General features: G+C 36.3%; 1 protein-coding gene across 3 annotated transcripts in view; it reads left to right on the top strand.

The window, feature by feature from the left end:
* Positions 1 to 20,554, top strand: part of ANKS1B (ankyrin repeat and sterile alpha motif domain containing 1B) — a 452,062-nt gene that overhangs the window by 78,359 nt on the left and 353,149 nt on the right. For all 3 annotated transcript variants that reach the window (XM_075497691.1, XM_075497704.1, XM_075497700.1), the window contains 2 exons: positions 8,201 to 8,311; positions 11,428 to 11,603. In XM_075497691.1, coding sequence (XP_075353806.1) covers positions 8,201 to 8,311; positions 11,428 to 11,603 — 287 coding nt within the window. The remainder of the gene's footprint in view (positions 1 to 8,200; positions 8,312 to 11,427; positions 11,604 to 20,554) is intronic.

Below are 20,554 nucleotides of genomic sequence, written 5' to 3'. Positions count from 1 at the left end.
TAACATATTGTAATATTTCACTGCAGTTCCATTAAATTGTGATGGTAAACTTAACTTGAAATGCTTGATTTGTTCATAAATAACAACTGTGACTGAAAGATGATGAGAAATTTTCAAAAATTTCATTACATTTTTCTCATTTTCCTTAAATTTCAAAAGAAAAATTAAACCAGGCAGTAACTCTTGTCATTATAGCATAAATAATATAATTTTGTTGTACATATGTTTGTTCTCATTCTTCATCTTACTTTCATGGTGTGAGACTGATAGAACTCCATTGTTTACTTCAATTTTTTACTCTAGAAGATGGCAGTAAAGTGATGAAACATGAGCTAGTACATAACTCAGTGTTAAACAGCATTCCTTCTCTTCTATGGAATTTGTTCCCTGCATTTTCAGATTAGTCTTTCATTAACTGTGTTTGACAGAGGAGTTCCCTGCAGGTATCATTGCTGCATCTCCATCTGTATTGATTATTCCCATCTTTAAATAAGTCATTTTAATCAGTTCAGTGTTGGTTCTACATATGAACTAGCTCATGTTTCAGCCTCCTGCATAACCGTATTGCAGAAGAACATTTCCTAGAGAAAATGAGGTCATGTGTCCTTCAGGTTTTCTTTTCTGAATAACTTCCAAAATTGTTAGCCTGCTTCAGTAAAGTTTTCCAGTGAGACGATGGACCGAAGATACAAAGCTCCTATAAATATAATGAAAATTTTGCAGGCTGGAGGAGAGGTATTCTCTTAAGGAGCAGATTCATGTTATAGCTGAACTGAATTAACAGCTTGAGGTCTCCCTCTCTCCCTCCTTCCTGTTTTCTTTTTCCCTTTCCCCCATTCCCCTACTTCCTCTTCCCCTACTTCCAGCTACACAGTTCCCTTCCATATTCCTTGCTTATGGGAGTCTGCAAAGTAATCTGATTCAGTTCATGAACCAGCAATATGTAAAATATGTAATTTATTTTATTACCTACATAAAAATAATAAAAAATAATATTATAATTATATAAATATACATTTGTTTGTTTTAATGAACTTGCCTCCTATGTGATTCAAGTCCCAGAGTTAGCTCTGTCCCAGGTAACTGGCAGAAATGTGCATCAAAAAGTGGGGAGGAAGATACGGGTGAGGGAAGTAGGACTTCCCCCTATCAGTGGAAGTGAGTTCCTAATTTGACTCAGACTGTCTGGTGAAACTTCAGCCTTTATGTCCTCACTGAACTGCAGCACGAACATACCACTGTGTAGAGGAAAAGAGGGTTAATATCATACTGAAACTTCTTCAGTGGCAAGAAAAGGGTCAGTCAGAGCTTCCACTTTCTTAGATATCCAAATCAATCATCCTTCAGATATTAATCTAAGATTCATGATAATGTCCCATGACCAACTAAGCTAATTTTCATTTTAGGATCTCTGCATTGTTCCATTTTCTCCTTAGTGTGATAACCTTGCAGTCTCAACCTCGTTGATGAACAAAGTTTCTTCAAAGTACCCTTGCTCTATAAAAAGTAGAGCGCCCAAACCCCTCTCAAGGGTTTGTCATATTGATGGATCAGTATCTGCCCTTAGTTTTTACCACAGAAAAGAAATACATCAATTTCAAGGCTTTTTGGTGCTTTGACATGCAATCTTTTTCACATGTGTGCCTTGAAAATATAAAGAAGACTGCTTAGTAGTTTCAGCTCATATTAGTATGATGAACCTGTGCTTGTAATGAGCAGCTGTTTATTTTTGCTCTGTCTGCCTTATAGTCAGAAGTGATGTGCAAGGATGAAAAATGTTTACAAAGATGCCATTCTGTCTTAAGAAAACCTGAGGAGCCCCTTCAGAACTCCCTTGTGGAACCCACTGAGATTCTTTTTCATCAGCAAAGGGTTCACTGAAGCTTTAATCATCAATGATAAAGTTTGAACTGTGAGCTGAAGTTGAAAAATAAAATCAGGAGTGGCAGGATTCAGTACTAGCACTGCTAATGATACAGTAGACCTACCCTCCTCTAAGAAGCCAGTTTAGTATACTCTTCACTGAAGTGTGGGCATTTATCCTGTTGTAGCTGAAAAATCAGTGAAGCACTGGGATTTTGGGAAACCTGAATGTACTGTAATTGAATTCGACTTCCGTGGGTAATGAGTTCCATTACCAATGAGTTCCAAGAAGGGGAATTGTTGAGAGAGAGTTAGTGGTTTCCAAATACATTCCTGTTAAAGCTCCCTTCTTCAAATGATTGTCTAGAGAAGCTTACATGTGTCCTTCATGTAGACTTATAGGAAAAAGAAATTAAATTAATGGCGTCAATTACTGACCAGATTTTGTAAGTTTCTTCCTAATTTTTTTCTTTATGCAGACACAATGGCATTGAATTGATTCTTTCACCTTGTTGCCAGGATAGAGTAAGATTTTACCACCTAGCATTCTCATTTTTACCATTTCCGCCTTGCATTGTTATGAGTGTTACTGTACAGTTTATAGTAGTAACATAGCATAATATTTGTCCCTGCCACAAGACATTAGCTTTCAAAATACAAAACAAAGGCTGAAAGATGCATATAAACAGACTGGCAGAAACGGACAAGGAAATAAGGGGACCGGTATTACTGGTGGGCCTGATAGGTAGTGTTCTGTCCTATATACAGAGGAGTAACAGAGTTGTAAGAAAAGTTTTGAAAGCAAATGAGTTGGTTTGAGGATATTTATGAGAAACTTCTTTGAAGGAGAAGAAAGTAATTTATGTCCTTAGAAGCAGTTCATGGAGGCAGTAATACTAAATCTGCTCAGCTGATACTAAAACCTACAGGACTGGTAGCCTCCTGTGAGTGAGGCCTCCAGGATTTAAGAATTGTGGGTAGAAGTTTCTATTGGTGTTCTCCCTTTTTTTAAGAATATTTACAAAACTACTTTTTACAGATTATCGGTTAAAAAGAAACAAAACCTTTTGCCAGTGAGGTTCTAGAAGTGATCCTAGTGTTTTTGTGATCTTTAGTTTACATCTTTTCTCACTATCCTGAGAAAATAGTAGTTGAAGTTTCTGCAAAAATATTTTTTGTGTGTTTGCAAAGTCGGCCGTCTTTTTGGAGATTTTGGCACATTAGCTGATAGAAGGAAAATAAATAACAAAGCCACTTTAAACAGCAATGTGAAAAAGGCTAGGTAAACGATACACCACCTGAATGTTTTTCTACTGCCTGTTAATTATAGATGGAATTATTAGATGACAGTTCAAGTTTTAATTCTTTGTCATTCATATATGTCCCATCATTTTATGTGTCTTGCTCAGGTCTGAGTTGCACTGAACTCAATTAAAAATACTTATTACAGTTTAGATTCTTTATGTGGCAATGAAGAAATAGCTGTTCAGGCATTATGTACTCAAAGAGCAGAGAATTAGAATACTGTGCCAAGTAAGGCCAGTCTACTGGATGCATTTCATGAATGTAGTGAAACAACAGCATTCAGTGCTGAAGCAGTTAACAGTATTGGCACTTAGGGCTTTATAATTAGGCATTGAAGATAAAAGGGATGTTGCCAAGGCTAGTAGGCCTAAAATTAAACAGACCAGCTGTGTTTTAGTTTTAGCACATGTGAACGTGATGCAGGTGCATGCTATACCATCTTTCAACTCTTTCTCCACAGCCCACTATGCTCTCTATTAGAATCTTGCTCTTTTTCTATTTCTGGAAGCAGAATTCTTGTTATTATGAAAAAAAGGAGATAGTAGATAAACAGATGAAAAATGACACGAGCCCCAGGAAGGCACAATAAGCTCTGCTGCATAGACAGTATGGAGGGAGATGTAATGGAAAGCTGTTTCCTCTCTCTTCTGCTGAAGCTGCTTAAGAACCTAACATTGTTTGTACATGTTACCGAATTATTCATAAATGGAAAATGCATAAGCAGCTGCAGAACCAGGACTCCTTTCTTCCCCCCTCTGCGTAAACAGCTTTGGTGTCATTAGCACAGGCTTTCTTTTGTGTATTCTCACTCTCTCTTTCTCTCCCTCTCTTTCTGTGGACAAGTAGATCTTCCATTGCCTTGAGTGCAGGAGGCCAGCCTCACTGGAAGGATGGAATAAGTTTCCAGTCAAAGATTTAATAACAGCTGTGTGGGATGAAAAGAACTGGGATCTCAATCCCCCTTTGCTGTTTTTTTCTGGAGACTTCTCAGCTCCTTTTATAGGCTATTGTGCAAAAGCGGTAGAGTATTAACTATGTTTATGAATTAATTTAACTACTGTTGTTTTGGGGACTGAAAGTTTAGCTGCACCCTTACCTATCTCAGGATCATAGCAGTACTTGAGTGCTTGTTTCTGTTTATCTTCCCTGAACACCTGCACAAAAGCCTCCATATGTGCTGATAAGTTAAACATCTATTGATTTCAGGTTTCTCTAGGATTAAGTCAAACTTGAGTCATTCAGAATTGTCCTCTGAAATTTAGGAGTCTGAAGTGGGCCCAGCCTCCATCTCAGCTCGTTTGTCACCTTAGCACACCTGAAGGTAGCAGTTACCAGTTGGTTTTCTGTAACTGTTGCTGCTGTAAAGAGAAGAGGAATTGGGTCATGAAGTCTCAGGTGGGCTCCTTCCCAGGGGAGCAAGTGAGCTGTTTTGGGAGGAGATTTTAGAGAGCTTATGGGCTGGGGCAGGACTCAAGGGAGCTGCAGGATCCTCAGCCAGATGCTGGGAGAGCCCTGGGGAGGCCAGAGGGTGGTCTGAAGATTGCTGCCCTTCAGGAAGACATGGAGTGAAGGAGGAGTAAGGATCCCCCTGCAGGGACATGGGCTGTGAAGGGGAGTGGTTTCTAAACCAGTTTTGTTCCTCCGATCTAGTTACTTGGGGAGTCTTCTGTTTGAAAAGGTGAGTGTTCAGATTTTTATTCTAATAAAATTTGGCTTTTTTAGAGTTTAAAAAGCTTTTTGGTCACTTTAGGGGAAGTCACTTTATGGAGGAACTCTGCAAATCCACCCCCTGGCATGGCCAAAGTAGGCTCTCAAAACAAAAGGGAAAGGAGCTCATACTTCATTTAAAAAAAAAAAAAGTTGTTTGTTTGGGTTTTTTTTCCATTAAAAGGAAAAGTAAAAAGTTCTCTGAGGCTAATGTAGCCATTACTCTAAAAGCCAAGGTTTATAAATAAAGCAAAAATCTTGACCCCCTCACCTCACTGAGGAATTAGGACCTAGAGGGGCTGGAGTTAAAGCAAGCTATGCTCTAGAGCCTGAGCTTTTACTGCCCCTGGAAGTTCAGCAGCAGCTCCAGCTGAGCTGGGCCATGTTCTCTTCATGGCTGACCTTCCTGGCTCTGGCTGCTCTGTGGAGAGGCAGCTGTGTTTCCCTCCTTATGTGTTAACGCTTTCCCTTCTGCTTGGCTTTGGCCTAACCGGTGTTACAGAAACTGAGAAAGCTGGAGTTCCAGCAGTTTGAACTCTGCAGTGCTTATTACCTTCTTGGGTTCATATTCCCCACTGCTCTTATTTCCACTGCTGGGTGACCACTTTTATGCTATTACTTTTTGTGCACATGGCCCTATTTAGATCGAATGGGGCTATGTTAAAATCAGGTAACTGTAGAAAAGAATGGTACTAAGCAGGCAAAGTTTTTGAGATTCTTAGTATTAATCCTCACTGAACTGTAATCTGCCGCTTCAGGCAACAGAAGTAAAATACTCCATTCTTCCCACAGCAGTATGGTGAGGAAACATCTCTGAAGTGTGCATTAACATATGCTTCCTTCACCCCTTACGTGCTAGTCATGCTGGCTGTCTTTGAAACATGGAACAGGATGACAGTAAGCTGGTGAAGGAGGCGTTATGAATCTGACAGATTGTGTCCCAAACAGCCTTTACTCTCCCCTATCGTAAGAATGACAAGCTTTTCGCTAAACTCTGTGAGACCGCAGCTGGGGAAACTGTTCTGGTCATTAAGTGGTATAATTGACTAAGCTTGGCTTTGTTCTGAATTATCTTTCTTTTTTTGAGGAAAATTATAGAATCCAGAGCAGTCTCCCAAGTACACCGTAGTCAGAGCAGATGATGGTAACAGTATCATCTTTTCAATAAGTTTGGGCAGGCTTTGAAGATGAATTTCTAGCCAGCTGCAGGTGAATAGAATTTGGTTGCTGGTGAAAGCATGCACTGCTGTGTATATGTTGTCTTCGGCTCTTGATATAGATCACCTGTTTCATGTCTGTTTTGTTGATGATATTATGGGTAAGTATACATTTACCTAGACTATAAGCCTCTCACAGCTGGCTCCGTGTCTTTATTTGTCTCGTAGAATTTTCAATAGTATAAAACCAAGTTAGGAGTAGAAGTCCCAGAGAAGTCCAAAGTTTTAAGGGTTGCACTCTTACAAGAACAGCACACTGTTGGCCTGTTCTAAACCTCTACACCATACCTTGCGCTGAGCCTTTTGTAGAGGTTTTCTGAAAGGAACTCTGCAGTTTTTAAAGTAAGTATTTATGAGACTTAAGTTGAACTTGGGATTTCCTCCTCAGAACTAGCCTTCAGCAGGTGAGTGCATTGGTCTGAAAGTGGGGCCTCACAAAGAACAAAAATAGAGTATTATTTTGAAACCACAGTCTTATGTGAATATTGGACAGCAAGGTTAAAGTCCTTCACAATCTCCCCTGCATTTTCTTTCCTAGTAATATCTGTATTGATCCAATAATTTTAATACTCCCAGCTGGTAGAACTTCATTTTAGGTTTGCTTTTGGACAGTTGCAAATTATCAAGAAAATATTTTCAGGCGTGAATTCCTTCTTTCCTTTTATTTTTCTTTGGGTCTAGCTTCCTTTTTATTTCTCCTCTATCTTGCACCGTAACTTGACAAATAATATAGCTGACAGAGCTGGAAAACATTCCAGAGCATTTTGTCATGCTGCTGGTTTTCTCATGGTCTCTTACAGCTCATCTTTGCTTTCAGCACTACACATAAAAATAGAAGTGCCCATTTTCATATGAAGAAATGCATGACATTATCCAGGGGACCATCGCCAGCCATCAAACTTAATATATGACATTTTCAAATCATACATTCTTTTAAAAAAAACCCCGAAACCTGCAAAGCATTCTGAAACTGCATGCTGTTCTCTCCCGTTTCCAATTTCATTTTCTCAGATGTCTATTTTATCACAGATTGTATTTGGGTTTGGGGATTTGTTATTTAATCAGGAATAACAGCAAGCTAAACAAGTGCGCTGTAAACTAGAAATTAAATCAAGGAGATTTCACTTCCCAGAAACTCTTTAGTTCTTCACTGTGATATTGATGAAAACAGTTATTGTAGTTTGCTTTTGTGTGTGTTGCAACATGTACTGTTGTGGTTACTATCTGGTATCAGAAAGAACTTGTTTAAGCAACTTCAGAAAATCAAGAAAATGCAGATGTAGAATAACTGCCTGAACTGAGAACCAGTCACTCTGCTGGAAAAAAAGCTCCACTGTTGCATAAATTAATTTCTAATTTATTATTTAATATTTGTCCTACAATAACATTCATTAAGGTCTTGGTGTTCCATTGAGCTAGCCTATGTACAAAAGCACATGGAAATAATGTATATACGTACACCAAAATAATAGTAATGAAATTGAAGTTTAGCACATTCATCATTCCACATTTTTCTGTTTTTGTAAACATCATCATGAAGGTGGGACAAGGGAAGTTTTAAGGAGAAAAACCACAAAAATTTTAGAACACTGCTTCTTAGACTGCTAGTTTTAACTAATTTTTGAGATTGCATTCTTTTTTCTCATGTATTATTTCTGTGCTGCAAGCATAATATTTGGTTTTCTTAACAGTATCAATATACCTACTTATTGTGAACATCCTGAATATCTTGACTAAAAACTCTTAACAAATTTAGAACTCTTGGAAAAGAGTTCTAGAAAAGAAGACTCTTTCAACAGTAATAATATAATGGAACAGTTACATAGCTATGTCAAGGAGACAGGAAAAACACAGGGATAGTCACAATTCATTAATCCTCCAATGAGATTTCCGTAACAGTTTCAGCAGATTAAAGAACTGGCCATTATAGTGTTTTATAATACCTTTAATAAATGGTTGACTTGCAGCAGTGTTTATGAATAATTACAAGGTTGTAATATGAAAAATTGGAAAGGCTTTAATGAAAAATGAAGTAGGAAATATACTTTTGATTGGAATAAACCCCCTTAATTCAGGAGTTTAAGTCTATGTGTGTCTTTAAATTGCAGAATATATGGAAACGGGAAATGCAAGTATTTCAGAGGAACGCCCACTGGAATGCGCAGAACATCAGTCTTGCCTTTTGTCCCCAGAAGTTCCTCCGTCTCCAAAGGCTAAAAGTAAATACATGTACTCTGTGAATACAGAAGCTGCACTGAACTTCTCTTTAATATTAAAATTATATTGCTAACACATTCATACAAACATACAAAATGAAAAAGAGAGATTAAGAAAGTTATTGATATTGAGAAGTGTTTTCCACCATGAATTACCTATCTTGACTACATACACTGTAATCCATGTCATATAGGAAAGCAAAGAACTGTATTCTGAGAAAGGACAAGTCACTGATGGATTACAATGTATTACATTATTTGATCTTAAATCTTTTTAATTTATCTGACCTTTACACATTTCATAATCAAATAAAACAAAAGGATACTAGATATGTTGAAATACTGTGCAGGCATTGTTCACATTCAAGTTAAAGATTGAATTTACTTTTGTCTTTCCCAGTGAGTACCTCTTCCAATTCTGTTACATTTGGATGCCTCTTTCAAACAGCATGTGTGTACTGCTCTTCCATTCATCTTCTAACATATCTTTCATATACTGTGACTGTTGCTGTTGTGTGCATGTGCTTTCATCTTATGTTCTGATTCACCCTTTACACACCACAGCCACTTAAATAGGGCATTTCCTGAGTGTGGTGTTGTCCTGCTCTTCCATGAAAATCATCCTTCTGTAGAACCAAACCTGACTTCTGCCTTCTGTAATAATCCAAAGTAAATGTGATTGACTGCTGGCAAATAACTAAGCCTCTCTTCTTTGTTTTTGTTGTGTGGATTTGTTTTTGGGTTTTGGGGTTTTTTTTGTGTTTTTTTTTTTTTTAACACCTTTACAGGGAGAGTTTTCATTCATGAGAAAACTGAGTTTACTGCTGCACGCCAGATTATGATCTTCATGGTGATAGTAAACAAATGCTCTACTTCCATTCACGTTTCCCATTGGGGTACTTAACAGACATATGGTGTATGAAGACAAATAGTTCCTTTGAGATTAGTAGAATTATGAAGTCAACTACCCTATGCAATAGAAATGTCTGTCCTGAAATTAAGTATTAAATATTTTTAAAATATGTTTTACTTCTTAATGATAAGGTCATGATCTCACATTCCTTGTTTCCACTTTCAAGGTATAAATGCTGTGAAACATGCTACTTGGCTTTTGCTTGTCTGTTGTGTAATCTGATTCTAAAGGAAAGAAATTGTACTTGATTGTGCTTCCCATCCATCTGTCTGCCATTCTCTGACAATCTAATTTCAAATAATTTAAACCAAATTTGGAAGAGGGATAGCAGTATCAATTACCTTTCTGTGACTTCCATGAAAATAGGTAGCTAGATAGAGGAAAGAGACCTTAATTAGTACCTGCACTGAAAGAAATAGGCAAAATTTGTCTTTTATGTATTCATTCTGGCAGCAATCAGCCAGCCAGTCAGTTAGCGTACACTTACTTACAGGTCCATCAGCACCCTTGCAGTTCCAGTTGTGTCACACAGAATTCATTCTTGCCCAGTAAGACACATTGCAGGCCATATGTGGGAGAACATGGGACTGGGGACCTGAACATAATTCTGTAGGAAACAGTAGTCCTGTTTCTTTTTAGGGTACTGTATTGTGATTTTAGAATAGTTCTTAATATTTAGGTATTTTACTTCCAATTTTTATTGATTGTAATATTAATCTGGAATAATTTCAATTTTCTAATTAAAAAGGAGACTATAAATAAACCTGTTTATATCTTTGTTTAATTTACAAGTTTTGTGTGAAGTTACAATTGACTAAGACTAACAAGAGTTTTGAATACAAAATTTCTGTTACTTAGATATTAAAAGCAATTAGATGCTTTTAATTAGCAACTTCTGTTCTTGGCTCTGAAAATTTCAGTCATAACTGGCCATAGTTGTAATTTTAAAAGTATTTTAGAATACTTACATTTACCTAGCATAACAAACATGTGATTATGAAAAAAATGACACAAAAAGAGCTCTAGACCAGGCAGATATAATCTTATCTGCGGCTTCTTTAGTTACATGAATGTACATATGTGTGTTGTGTGTATGCTGAGCTTAATATACTCACTCTGGTTTTCCTTTTCAGCATTTTATTCCCAAAGATGAAGTAAAATGGAATTATCTCTGTATTTTATCAAGTTTAAGGACTGTAGTTTCCAACAATATGACTCTTGTAAACCTAGTCAAGAGAAGGGGTTTCTTATTTGCCCCTGGAAAAACTTGGCTTTCACTCACATTTTCATTGCTATTACTGAAGGTAGCTGTGTAACACATATGCAATAGCTTTTCAGAACCTAATGCAGTTGTTCATAACAAGTAGCTTGTTACTCTGTGGAGGTCTTGCTGCTGCCAGTGGGCTATTTTCAGAAAAGTTAGCACTCAATGTGATTCTCATACTTATTACTACTAGTATTTCTAATAGTGGCCCTCACTTAGTGTAGACTCATAAAGCCCATTGTCTTACTATTTTGGTAAATTTCTTAACTGAAGATATCTGATAAATTGAGGAGAAAACATGAAACACAACGCAGAATGCACTAAACATGGGTTTCTGATAGACTGCTGTAGGGAGGCGTGTTTTAAACTTGTGGGTTTTGCCCAGTATATCCTTCCACCATTCCATTTAATCCTGGGAAAGTGAGCAAGAATTGGTTATAAAACATAGCTACTTTGATGGGACAGATGTGCATTCTTGGAAACTCAGTTCCAACCTACTTACAGTTTATGGAACCTATGTAGTGTATGAATTGATCACAGCAGCAAACGTGAACCCAACGCAGAGTATGGGACACTGATTTTGTATGTTTGTAGAAACTTTCCTTTCCTGGATTAATTTTACATTCTTGGATAGTTGCTATTTCTAGCCAATTTTCAGGATTAGAAAACAGAGAAAGGGTAAGTATGTATTGTAACTCATCCTAATTAAATGCAAGGTATAGGGGAATGCAGAAGTATGTAGATTACCTCTAGTCATTCCCATTCTGGAATGAAATGGCATTATTTTTGAGGGGAGAATTGTGCATGAAGATTACTGTTTAGATGATAAGACATGGAATATAACGGATACTCATTAAAATTTAAAGAATGTGCATTTCCTTTTTAGGCATAAATTACCCCTGGTATTCTAATTATTGACTAACGGTGTGTCTGTTTTTAAAGGTGAAGCTGTGACGGGAGAATTATCAAAGCTCTTAGATGAAATCAAATTGTGCCAAGAAAAGGAATACTCTTTTGAAGATCTGTCTCATACAATATCAGACCATTATCTGGACAATTTTAGTAAAGTATCAGAGGAGGAACTTATGACCAGTGGAAGCCAAACCAAGCTTAATGTAGTAAGTAAGATGGGGTACAAAGACAATATATTCAGTTGTATCTGCTTTATTTATGGCACATTCAAGAAAGAAATAGTACAAGAGTGAGAACAGTACAATTCTAACATTATGATAGAAAAAAATAATATAGCATGTGCTCCTTACAGATTTAGAATTTAATGTTCCCCTTATTTGACAAAGATATTGCTTACCACACCTCAGAATGGCTTTTTATGGCACCACTAATATGACCAAAAGTTCAGATTAGTTGTTCTTTTGAGTGTGGGGAGTGCAAGGAAGGGTTTTTTGAGAAATCCATTTAAATCAGCATGCTTGGTACTATACCGAAGACTAAAGGCTTGCAGAATCTGATCAGAAGTGCCCCTCCAAAAGAAGCAGCTAAGCATCTTCAGTTGTGATTCTTATGCATTTTATTACTATATAGCTTTCCCAGTAGCCTAATGGTATTAAAGACTGAGTCTCTAATACTGAAAATTGTTGTGGTTGTGATACTTCAGTGATTTTCAACTACAGTTGAATATATGACTTCATTACTACTAATCCTGTGAATAAAGTGCTCTAGGATTCATTTTTTCTTTACAGTGTAACAAGGCTTTTTTTCTTTTTTTTTCTTTAAATTGAATTCTCTTCCTCAGTAAGCAAGTGAATGGGATTGCCCAGGGAATAAAGCACAGAACAGAGGGAAAATGCTAAGTACTAAATTTCAATTAATGTTGTTCGTAAGTTAAGAAAAATTATGCTTTCATATGTGGGGAAAAACATGGCAAGTTAAGGACTTTTATGTTCTAGAGGATTTATTACAATATATGTAGACAGAATGAGATTTACAAAGATGGTTAGCTGCCCTGAAATGCAGTAGATACTTTTGTAAAGCCCTTCTAGATGTTTGAATGATTAGATACATAACCCATACTGAAGTCAGTCTGAACAAGGTACTGATCCCATTTAAGCATTTTTATACATCTTCCTAGTGTCTCTCTGTATTTAGGTGCTAACTGCTATTTAAATCTGCTCAGCTGCTGTTTTGCAGAAAATGTAATCCATATAATTCTGTCTACTCAGACTGAAATTTTTACAGACATAAATGAAATACAATGTGAATAGGAAGTATTCAGACCCTAAATCTGTAATTTACATGCAGCAAGCAAATACAAAGGTTAATTAGGCAATACATTTTTTGAGATTTCATTTATTTGTATATTGAACTAGAGGTGAAAACAAATCTTCAAAAATGGGGACTGTTCAAAGCGTGTTGTGGCTCTCTCCTACTAGTGCACCCAGCTTTTCTTTCAAAGAAAACTAGAATCAGGATGATGGGTATACACTCCCAACGTGAAGTCACGATGCAGGGTAGAGCACATTTTCCTGTAGAGTAAACCCAGCTATACAGGCCTAGATGGATAGGACTCTTTGTTGTCATGTGGGATTTTCCTGATTGATCTAAAACATCCGTTTCATTCTTTAAAGTATAAGTTGCTCCCAGTTTTGACACAGTCTTTTAGTTTTGGGAACGTGCTGCCTTCCCTTGGTGTGTAGACTCCCTGTATAGTGCATGGGTGATATGAAAACGCACACAACGCTGTAAGGAGCCATCGAAGAGTAATCAGGAAGAAGCACTAAATGAAGAGACATGTTTAGCTCTGAAAATGTGTGCAAAGGTGAATGCTACCAAACTATTCTGGGGGCAAGACCAGCAAGCATGGTGGTGGAAGAAGTGTGACAGTAGGGTGATGCTTGAAGAAACTTAAATGAATATTTATGTATAAGAATGTGGAGATACAGACAGAAAGAGAGAAGTGGAGACATATATAGATATGGAGAGTCAGAAATAGATTCCTTGGATATGTGTTAAAGCAGAGAAAGATTCTTACAGATTTTTCTGACTTTAGTTTTCTCCTCCCTGGGAAGCTTCTGTAAAAATCTCAGTAGAGTAAGTGGGGTCTTCTCTGTTATTCATTGTTTACTGTGCCAGCATCAGCTCTGAAGAGGTGTAGAAGTCAGGTCCCTGGTAATGCGTCAGGCGATGCCATTTCCTGGACAAACATTTCCAGAGACGATGACTGGTGCAGGCTTTTCAACTTCTCCTGTAGTCCAGTGATCTGAACAAGTTCCAAAACCCAAGTCATGACACTTCATGACCCTTGGGGAGATTCTGCAAAGGAACTGGCTGCTAGGAAACATCTGCATTTTTGGCATCATACTATTGTTCAGAGAAATAGGAGGCCAAGACTGAGGAATTTCTGTTTGGAATAGTAGCTTGTGGGTCAAAAACTTAGTAAGCTGAAGCAAGGAGCATCAGGAATCACCTCCTGAGGCTAGCAGGGGCACGTGAAAGAGAAAGCATCAGGAAGCAGAGTGTGTTTCAAAGTGGTTTTTTTAACAACTGGCTCTTTTGAAGAGGGCTGAATCACCTGTGGTCCTGTTCTGGCTGAATAAGGTTTAGATTGATTCAGGACTGCAGAAAGGAGTGTCTGTCGATCTAGGATCCACAGCCTGGAATTCATTCCTGAATCTAAGTGCCAATCTCTTTTATTTGAAAGAGCAGGGCTCACTGTTTCTATTTAGTGTAAGGGTAGTGGGGATGCCTGCTTTTTAATGCAGTAACTTAACAGTGAAGGGCTTCATCTGGAAAGTGGAAGAGTGGGATTCAGTTCTCTCTATGGCATAAGGGTTGGTTTTAACATCACATTTATAGTCTCCCAAATAAAAGGACTGAGCATCAGCCTATTGATCCCCTCCAGTATTCTTTCTGGATTTTACAACCAGTGGAAAAATACCAGTGCAATCCTGAGAGCAGGACTTAGGACTCCCTAGTCACTAGCAAATTTTGTTCCTTTTCTGGCCTCAGATGTCTTGCATTGTTGCTCCGTGATACAGCACCTGTAGAATACTACATTTTCTTTTGAAGATGATGTGGGTTGGAACTCTCTTAGGCCAAGGACAGAATTGAATCCATTCTTCCATTTGCTGAGTTATTGGACAATTAGTCATCCAGCCACTTAGCAAGTTGTTCTGGTATGTTTGGACTAATGGACTTCCTTCTTTTCATCAAATTTTGCATTGAAAACACTACACATTTTATTACTTAATATAACAAAACCAGAGGTTTATGTGCTTATAGTATTTTAAAGTCAAATAGGAAGCAGAGTTTGCACAACTCTGAGGTTAGGTGAAACTGAAAAAGAGCTTTCTGGATGAAAATTTTGGGTTTAGTCAAATTAATTCCAAATTACTAGTCAGCTCTGTATTGACTCTTAAGTTTCCTCAGGACATGGAAGAATTGAATAGGAAAATTGAAGGGCAGGATCTTGAGGACTGGAAGGCATGAACATCTGGGAGGGGGAGGGTACAATGGAGCTGTACGTAAAAGTAAGGAGAATAAGAATAGACACCACAGCGTAGATGTGAATAGGAACAGATCTGGAGGCGAGTAAAAATGTCCCTACAGGACACTTCCATTCCAAAAGCTTAAAGGGAATCTGGGAAAATTTTGGGGTTCTGGAGAAGCAGACTGTGTTAGCTTCCTGAATGAGGAGAACAATTAATGAAGAGGATGAAAACTGTGAATGCTTGTTTGCTGAATAGCACAAAGTCAGATGAGAATAAGTTAACAGGATCTTTTGTTTGAAGAGTACATCATAAAGAATAAATGAAGGAAAGTCAAGTTAAAGCTACACTGGAAACTTTATAATTTCAGTGCTTGATTTTTGCACTCTTGCTGTATTTCAATGTACTTTTGATGTGCTGTCATGTAAAATATTAATTCCATGTTTCTTAGTCTATCTTCACCAGTCATTAAAACATGTATATTATGAGATATCAGACAACAACCCCCTCTTCATTGTCTCCACAAAATTAAAGGCCAGATTGAACATAATTTTGCAAGTGGAAATGTGGGTTATTATGCTACTTCAGCGAGAGCTCCAAAAAGGCATTTATATACCTAGGCATCACTTCAGTTGGATTCGCCCATTTTTCTCAAAGGCTTGTACACTGGATGGGGTTGATGGTGGATTCATAGATCTCTACTCCCAGTTCCTTTCTGCCTTTTTTTTTCCATTTTGTCATTGTGACTTGAATACACTCTTTAGTTCCCCTGTGTATGCAAAGACATGGAAAGCTCTGATAGCTGCTGCACAGGCGAGCTGGGAAAGCTTTATACTTGTGTATTGTTCAGTGCTGACATATTACAGTTTTTCTGTTTGCTAAATACAAAACTTTCACTCCAAATAAGTAGGATTTGATTGTTCAGTAAGTCAGAAAAGGAGCTGTGCTTCAAAACATGTTCCAGAAAACATGAGGTGGAAAAAGATGTATGAAAATCCTTGATTATATCACAGTTTAGTTAACTTAGGTGTTTCCTTTAAAAAATTAAGCTGTCTTAATTATGATTGCTAGCAAAATCACCTTTTGACAATAACTTATAGTAGTTTCAGTTAAAAAACAAAAAGTATAATTTAAAAAATATTTATTTTCCAATAGATGGCAGTCTGGCTCAGTAATTTCAAGAACAAAAGCAGCCATCTTGTATAAGTTTTCCAACTTTTTTTCATTGCTACGTTAAAATAATGCATTTTTAACACAGTTGATAGTACAAACTGCTTAAAAACAAACATCTGTAATTCTTATAAGAGGAAAATGTATTGAGCATCATGGTATACATTTAAACTACAAACTAAAATAGCAGGGCTAAATTTAGAGGTGTATTATAACGCAGAGGCTACACATCAAGTGTGTATTCAAACATTCTGTGTGAATTCAAGAGCAAGTAAGAAAATTTAAATAGGTATAACTTGCAAAGCAGGGATCCAGAAATATTAAATGAGTAGGGAAAATGAACAGAAGAATGTCAAAATGTATATGGTGAGGAATCTTCCTGAGCTCCTGCAAGTAAATTGCTTTAATTTAGATTCCTCTGTCCTTGGAGTACTAACATCATTACCAGTTTCTTGTCAGGTTTGAGATTCCTGTGTATATATTCATGTGAGAAAAAAATATTCTAAATGTAATATTAAAAACAGAAATATGATGTATTTATTGCAATGTATTTGCTCATTCTGTTTCTTAATTAAAAAAAAAATAGAAAAGTATGGGCTTTATGTCCATGTAAGAAAAAATTCCTGTGGATACCAGAGAATGGTATGTTACTTTTTATTTGCTTTGGACAGCCTGTGATTGCAAAACAAAAAATAGGGTATTAAGAACTACTGCACTTCCATATGTGTGTGTATGAGTGTATATATATATTTGCAAGATGTACATATTGGATACAATACATCTCAATCTTTTCCTTTCATAAATTTGATATTTTATTTTAATGATTTTTTCTTAAAATTGACTCTTAAAAGAGGTTCATCTTATTCTGTGTTTAAAAGTTTATTATATATTTTCTGTCCTTACTTAAGAATGAATTTGAAAAGTGTTGTTTTCTTTTCACTTAGTAGCAATAATTTTTCTCCATATTTTTTGAGGTCATAAGAATTTTTGAACTGAAACTAATTTTAAAGTAATAAAAATCTGCCATATACACTTAATAAAACTGAAGCTCCAAACTGAAGTATTTTCTTCAGATCAGTCCCTTTAATCTTGTGTAGTAGGTGGTTGCTTGCTATGTTTGCTTTTACATTTATGCTGTTGTGTTCAGAAGCATAATACATAAACTACATTATTGATTGCAAGTGCAAATGCAATATCTTACTGTCTTTGGATATGTGACATGAGTTTAGATTAAAGAAGACACAGTCCCAGAAAGTCCTTTTGTGCTGTTAACAGCAGAGTATGTGTTAAAGGATTTTACTTAATTACCTGGAATAAATACTGAGAAACTTAAGTTTAAAGGTGCCCCTATTTTGTTTTTGCTTATGGAATAAAACTGAAGATAGTAAAAACATGTAGGATTATAGTGACTGCACTACAGAGGGATTTCACAGAAGTGGCAGCAGTATATCTGATTAAATTTAATATGGTTATATAACAGATAATAAAGGCTGGCAGCAGTAATTTACATTTAAACATGAAGAAAGGTTCTGTGTAGTCTCAGGAAAAAGATTTGGGTTTCATCACAGGCATATAAATGTCAATTTCTGCTTATTTCTGTCATCCAGAAAGGGAAGTTGATACTTAGGTACATTAAGAGAGAGTGAAAAAGAAATGCTTAAAAACATCTTATATTAACATTGTTGAAAACAGTGATGGTACATATTCAAAGAGAAGATTCACTTTTTACTCTCTTATGTCATAAAATCAAGAAGATTAGGGTATATAAAGGCAATAAAACTATGATCATGTTTGGTTTGTATCTAAGGGGAGATTTGAAAGGATAGAATTGTGTGTTTTTGGAAGAAGATGGCTAAGAATGAATACATTAGAGGTGAATAAAATTTATGCATGGTCCTTTTAAATTCAGTTATTCATTTCTTCCTCTAAGGCAAAGAACAATTATTTTTTATAAAAAGCACACATATAAAAAAAAAATTTTTTTATTTTACAAAGTAGTCTGGAATTTGTTGAAGAATATTGAGGTAAACAATTTAGTAACATTATTCAATAATACTGATTTTTTTTAACATAACATTTAAATACATAATGGCTAGGCTGAAATATTATAATGGCTAGGCTGAAATATTATAATGGCTAAGAGTGAAATATGCTGGAGTAAAACGATTCCTGTCTTGGATTAAAAGTGGCAGCCTTTAACAATATCACACACTTGCATATAGACATTATTGAGAGTGTGAGACAAAATTCCACACGACAATGATGATGAGCAAGCCAGAAGTATATACAATGGCTGACTAATGAGGATACATTAAAAACACATTCAAGAACAATTTGGTTACTTATTCATTAGGGAATAGTAAGACAATCAGGCCTGATTGTTTGGGACTCCATGGAGAGAAGCAGGTAAATTTTAAATTATTTAGTATAGTAACATTTATTGAATTTGATAATACAGCTTTGCTGTATTTTGAAGGTATTTATGATGTTAAAAAAAAAGAAGGGAATTGTGCTGAGGGTCAGTGTTTGGAATATTGTTGCTTTACTTAATTCTCCTTTTATAATAGTGGTAGATAATTTATGTATTGCCAAATTTTGACATTGCAAGAATTTTGTATTAAATTGCTCTTGGACTCTTAGACCTAGTTCAGTTATGAATCTCATTTTACAAGCATATACTGACTTTTATTTCTGTGGGAAATAAAAATATGAAGACCATCTCTCCCAGGGTATGGAAACCTTACTTTTTAAGATTCCCTTGTTGCAAAGGTCTACCCACTCTCTGAAGCTAAGATTATATAACTTTAAAAATTGTTTTTAAAAGCTACCACCCAACTAAAAACCATCTGTTAGTCCCAGTTTCTAATGCACACAGTGGTATTTCCCACTGAGAAGAACTGTTGTTGCTGTTATTTTTTTCATTAGACATTTATAATGTGACATCCAGTACCAAGCATCCACTTGGTCGATACAGAATGACATACTTGCTATAAGCTACTTTACAAAATGTTTCTAAATTCTACCTAAACATGAGCTGGTCATTACAAAGAAGCAGAGTGAAATGTACGAACTTCATACAGATTTTTGTCCCTTCTGTTAGGTAGTTTATCTAGCCAAGGGAAGTTCAGACATTTTTAATGTATCCTTTCCTAACCTATGTTCTATAGTTATTAAAATAGGTTATTTTTTGTATCTGTAGGTTATGCTATGCTTCAGTACAGTGTTGTAAAGATTTCTGTGTTAGAGGGATCCTAACAGCAGCTGCGTGGAACTCTACACAGAATAATTTGCCCGGTGGCGTGCTTCACAGCCAACTAAATTAGCCTGCAGCTCCCTGCTGCTGCTACGATTTCTGGTAGAATTATTGCTAGACAATCCTCCAGCATGCTGCACAGACATACCCTGTGAGATAGTCAGCACTTATTTAAGAATATAAAATCCCGACACATGACAATTCTTAGTATGGTTTAAACTACATGGAGTAAAGTATAACTAGGGGAAGATGCTGGCCAAGCCACCAGTTCATCTAATCTGCATTAAAAAGTACCTACTCCTTTTCCACTAGAATGATTTTCTGAAATATTTAACCAGTCTGTCCAATTATGTACGTGTGTGGCAAATTCCTTGACTATCATATACTTGCAGGAAAATAGCTTACAGACAAATGAATCTCTCTGAATGCTGTTATGTGCTTATCTTGCACTGGTGAATCCTAAATGTATCTAATCCTTTTGCTCCAATCTGTCACATTGTTTACCGCAATGACCCTGTATTACTATGTTTTGCAGAACATGTGCTGTATGTACAGGCATTTTCTTTTATTTGCTGAGTATATGCTTCTGTTTATTCTTATATAGTAAAATCTGACAGAGTAGAAAAGAACAAATAGTTTGTGCACACCCTCCATAACTTGCAATACTTCAGGCTTGTTCTTTCTTAAAGCTTTCCTTTTCCTGACTAAGTAGTCCTAGCATTTTCAAGTTTATTTTGTATGTAAATCTTGCCATGCTACCAACCACTTCACTTACCCTGCTGTGGACTCTTTCATCTTAGCTAAATCTCTTTTACATAAGGATGTCATATATGGGTATAGCATTTTTTCCATATAAAGTAATTATAATATAAGCTTTTCAGATCAAAGAGCTTGTTTGTCTTTATGGCTATAAAGCTGTATGTAAATTTGGGGTGCTCTGGAAATGATTAGTAATATTTTATCTACTCAAGAATCCTGTTGGACAGCTATGTTTTATTAAATTAACCACAGTAGATTTTTGCATTTTTTCACAAGGACCAGAGACTGTCATATGTTGTAGTACTGAGCACATATGTAATTTGAAGACTAACCTCTGTTTCATTATACTTAGATGAATACCAAAGAAATCTACTAATCTCAACAGGATTAGCCAGGATCTGAGGACTCTATCAGAACTGATCTTGAGATCATCTTCCAAATA

This window comes from Mycteria americana, chromosome 1, assembly GCF_035582795.1.
Source record: "Mycteria americana isolate JAX WOST 10 ecotype Jacksonville Zoo and Gardens chromosome 1, USCA_MyAme_1.0, whole genome shotgun sequence".
In the NCBI taxonomy this organism is placed as follows: Eukaryota; Metazoa; Chordata; class Aves; order Ciconiiformes; family Ciconiidae; genus Mycteria; species Mycteria americana.
Note: the sequence above shows the minus strand (reverse complement) of the source record. Positions and strands in the feature narration are given on the sequence as shown.